The sequence below is a fragment of the Myotis davidii genome, unplaced genomic scaffold, assembly GCF_000327345.1.
Source record: "Myotis davidii unplaced genomic scaffold, ASM32734v1 scaffold60, whole genome shotgun sequence".
NCBI lineage: Eukaryota > Metazoa > Chordata > Mammalia > Chiroptera > Vespertilionidae > Myotis > Myotis davidii.
Window position 1 is genome coordinate 876,229 of NW_006293007.1, and position 4,145 is coordinate 880,373.

General features: G+C 50.3%; 1 protein-coding gene across 1 annotated transcript in view; it reads left to right on the forward strand.

Moving 5' to 3' along the window:
• The window catches only part of LOC102760168 (chromosome unknown open reading frame, human C14orf177), a 54,567-nt gene extending 51,647 nt beyond the window's left edge, over positions 1–2,920 (forward strand). Inside the window, exon 2 of the mRNA XM_006766623.1 lies at positions 2,739–2,920. Coding sequence (XP_006766686.1) covers positions 2,739–2,920 — 182 coding nt within the window. The remainder of the gene's footprint in view (positions 1–2,738) is intronic.
• The last annotated feature ends 1,225 nt before the right edge of the window (positions 2,921–4,145 follow it).

Here is a 4,145-nt window from a genome sequence, read left to right on the forward strand (position 1 = left end):
ATAGCAAGTTACACTTTTATTAATTTAAATGTTTCCAACTCCCTTCTCCTTTTCCCTCTCTTTGAAATAAAAAAAAAAAAAACTATTAACAACAACAAAGACTGCAACCTATCTTCCTTCAGTCCCATATGTCCAGAATGCACTGCTCACCAAAGCCTTCTCAATGTCACTGTGACGAAGGTGTGCAGGAGTGAGTGAGCGGGCACTCACTGAGGAGTCTGCATGCTGTGAAAAGCCTAATTCTGGAAGCCTCCTACATAAGGCTTTACTAATATTGAGCAAAGAACAAGCAAGAAGCTTCACTGAAGGACAGTCTCAGACCATGTAAGACATGAGGAATGAAATCACTGCAATCTGAACCAAGCTCACCTGACCAATTGCGTCTTGTAAAGGAGTGTTTGCTTCCCACCTGGGAGTTACCTGAAGGACCAGCCTGCTGTGGGGATGCTCAGGGAGATGGGACCTTGTAAGGAGAAGGAACTCCTGTCACATGCATGAGTTTGAATATGAATGTCAACCTACCTCAGCCTCAACGTTATCTTCTGTGAAATGGGGATAACATCAACCCCCAATACCCACGGACGCCCTCCCTCCCCCCGAATACATACACATTTTCTTCCGCTGTAGCCACAGCTGCCGCCCCAGTGGAGAGGGAGATGTTGAATGAGAACCATATGCAAAGTTGTAACTATCAGAGGTGAGAGAAATGCTTTTTTTCCTGGTCCCTTATTATGCTATAAATACCAGACAGCAGATAGAGCAGGAAATTTTCAAGCTGGAAGGGGTCTGATGGGTCATTTAATTAAAGCCTCTCCATTTTTAGATAAAGAGATTGAGGTTCAGAGACAACCCCTGACTTGTCCAAGGTTACTGGCAGGTGGCAATTAGAGGCTCACCTCCCTGGCTCCCTGCCCAGCGATCCTGCAGGACTCCGCACAGCCTCTCCGCGGGTGAAACAACAGTGTCTCCAAGTTCAGACAAGAAACCTCGGGCTTGAACGAGGCAAAGGTTTCAAAACTTCTGATTTCCTTCAGCGGATCTTAAGACACAAAAGGAGGCGATGAATCACCTTCCACGACGTGCAGTTAGGTCACATTCCTCCTTGCGATTTGGACAAAGAAATGCGAGTTCTGCAGCATTTCCGATGTCCTGGCTGGAGGAGAGGGTGAACTTTTGATCCATGCCCCCCAGTGCTGCACCCCCTTCCCTCGCTTCTCCTCCAGGAGGCTGAGCCAGATCGCCCCTGCTGGCCCTCAGGAGGGCTGTGTGCTTGGGTCATGTTCCATCACCTGGAGGGCGGTGGTCAGAGCCAGCTGTGTGTGCTGGGAGATGCCTCTGGTATTTGTAGAAGCACCAGGCACTGTTTCAAGTGGGAGCGCTGGGAAGGAGAAGGGGAAAGGGAAAGAAAGGGAGAAGAGGTAAGGCCGGCTAACAGATTGAAATGGATAGTGCCTCCTGGGCCTACCAAGTAGTTCTCGGAGCTGGCGAAGCGCTGTCCCAGCCTCCACTCCTCCTAACATCCCCCATCCCAGGAGCCACGCCACGGAGGCACCGTCCTTGTGTGCCCCTGAGTAATGCAGCCTGGGTGTGAGCCTGGACCACAGGCAGGACCCAAATGCAAGAGGACACAGGGGAGACATGGCAGCCAGGACTCCGGAACAGAAAACCTGTGGGAGGTGGTCACCTGGGGCCTCAGAGGAATGTGGTGGAAAGGAAAGGAGACAGGGCCCATCGGGGACAGCTTTTGAAGCAGCTGTGGGTGCGGACTCTGCCCCAGGGACAGAGGAGTTATGAGATAATCTCACGGCTGCCACAGCTCTTTGCAATTCAGAGAGCATTTCCACACCCAGCCACTGGGCCCCAGCCAACCCGGGGATGGCACACGGTGATGTCCATTGCACAGATGAATGAACTGAGGCTTGGAGGGCCTCGGAGGCTCAGAGGGCCACCCAGCTCATCCACAGTGAAGTGAGGGTTGGAATCCAGACTCTCTCTGACCACCTCCAGGTTCCTTACACACAGGGGGCTTGCACGGTTGTTGAGCAAAGTGGTGTCTCAATGAGAGACCTTTTGCTGGGCAGGGGAGGTGCCCTTGGAGGTAGGCAGGCAGATGGACGTGTCCCAAAGTAAAGAGTGGGCCAGAGCAGTGGCTGTTAGCTATCATCACCCCTTAATCCGGCAACATCAGTAACCAGAGCTTAGAAAACTCAACCGTGGTGGTCGTGAGTCATAGCCCCACACCCGACTCTGCTGTCCCACACCATGGGCTCTGCTCGGCCTGTTTCCTCACCTGTAAGGTGATGACAGTGGAGGGGCAGGAAGGGACACCCGACTCATAGACTCGGGCCTGGCAGCGGATGGGCAGTGTGTGGTGACACTGTAGGGGCTGGTCCCACATCACAGCCAGGAAGTGGGAGGGATGAGATCAGGACCCAGTAGCCCACTGTGGTCCCAGGAACAAGCCTGCCAGTCCTCAGTCTCTAAGTTTCCTCCAGTGAAAAGTGATGCTCTGCGTCCTGTCTATCTTGGGAAAGTATGAAATGAGATCCGAGTTTGTTGGCTCACTTCACCCAAGCAAGGAGCATTTCCACCGGCTTCCACAGGGACAACAATACGCATCTAACATCTGAGGTCGGCATGACATCACTGTGAGCAGAGCTGGCCTTATCAATGATGTGACCAGAGAGGGCCAGGGAGGTCTCCCTGTGTCCAGGTGAGCATCCCACCTGTTCTCACAGAAGAGAAACCTGAACTCCAGAGGAGGGAAGATAAGTACCCAGGGTTATGTAATCACCAAATAATGTCTCCTTTGGCAATCTCAGCTCTTTGGGCCATGCCGAGATTTAAATGGCCATTTGAGAGAACTGGAGAAGAGCTGTCCCGCATGAAAAGACCCGTGAACAGAATTCAGGTTTCATAGATGAATACTGGCCACTTCCATTTGCTTCTGCCGCCCCTGCAACTTTGGATGACGGGGTTTTTGTTGTCAGCGAGGCTTATGCTTGTGTCAGAAGCATGCCCAAGCAGAGGAATCTAGGTGGCAGACCTCCAGGATAGGAAATAAGAAGTCTGTGCATGCTAACAATTTCTAGAAAATTCTCCACCTTTTGTGAAATATGTGCTTGTCGAGTGGCCCTGACCTGGCTGGAAATCTGAGCCAGGCAGCAGAAACAGAGAACCCAAGGTGGGAGGAGTTTCAAGGGCATTCTGAGAGGGTGCCCATTGCCCATAGCTTCCATCCTGCAGCGGCCCTGCCTCTACCCAGCTGGGTCAAGAGCAGGGAGTCCTCTCCTGTTCCCACAAGTGGGGCCGGGCACGTGTGGCAATAGCACCCCCACTTTTCTGTGTTTGCAATCAAGGGTGGAGCTTGTTAAAAATATAAATATCCAGACCCCACTTCCCAGAAATTCTGATTAAGTCTGAGGACACCTAGGGATTTTAATTTTTTACAAGCTTGCTCCTCAAGTGATTGGTGGCATGCATGAAGAATATGAAACACTGACACAGAAAGACATCTGCACCCCTACATGTACTGCAACATTATTTATGATTCCCAAGGTATGGAAGCAACCCAAGTGCCCATCAATAGATGAGTGGATAAAAAAGTTGTGGTACATATATACAATGGAATATTACTCGGCCATAAGAAGAATGAAATCTTACCATTTGCAACAACATGGATGGACCTAAAGGGTATTGTGCTAAGTGAATTAAGTCAGTCAGAGAAAGACAAATATCATATGACTTTGCTTATATGTGGGATATAAAGAACAAAAAAAAATGAACAAACACAATTGAAATAGACTCATAGCTATAGAGAACTGACTGAGGGCTGCCAGAAGAGAAGGGGTTGGGTGAAAAAGGTGAATCAATTGAGAAGTACAGATTGGTAGTTACAGAATAGTGACGGGGATGTAAAGTACAGCACAGGGAGTATAGTCAATAATCCTATATAATAAAGAGACAATATGCAAATGGTCATCACACCCTCATACCATCACACCGTGATGCCCTCACACAGTCACAATCCATCATGTGCAGGTGGGCGGGGACTTGATGCTGCGTGCGTGGCAAGGAGGCAGATCCTGGTGGCTCTGCATGGCATGGAGGTGGGACCCCCAGCTCTGGCTTTGGGGCAATCCATC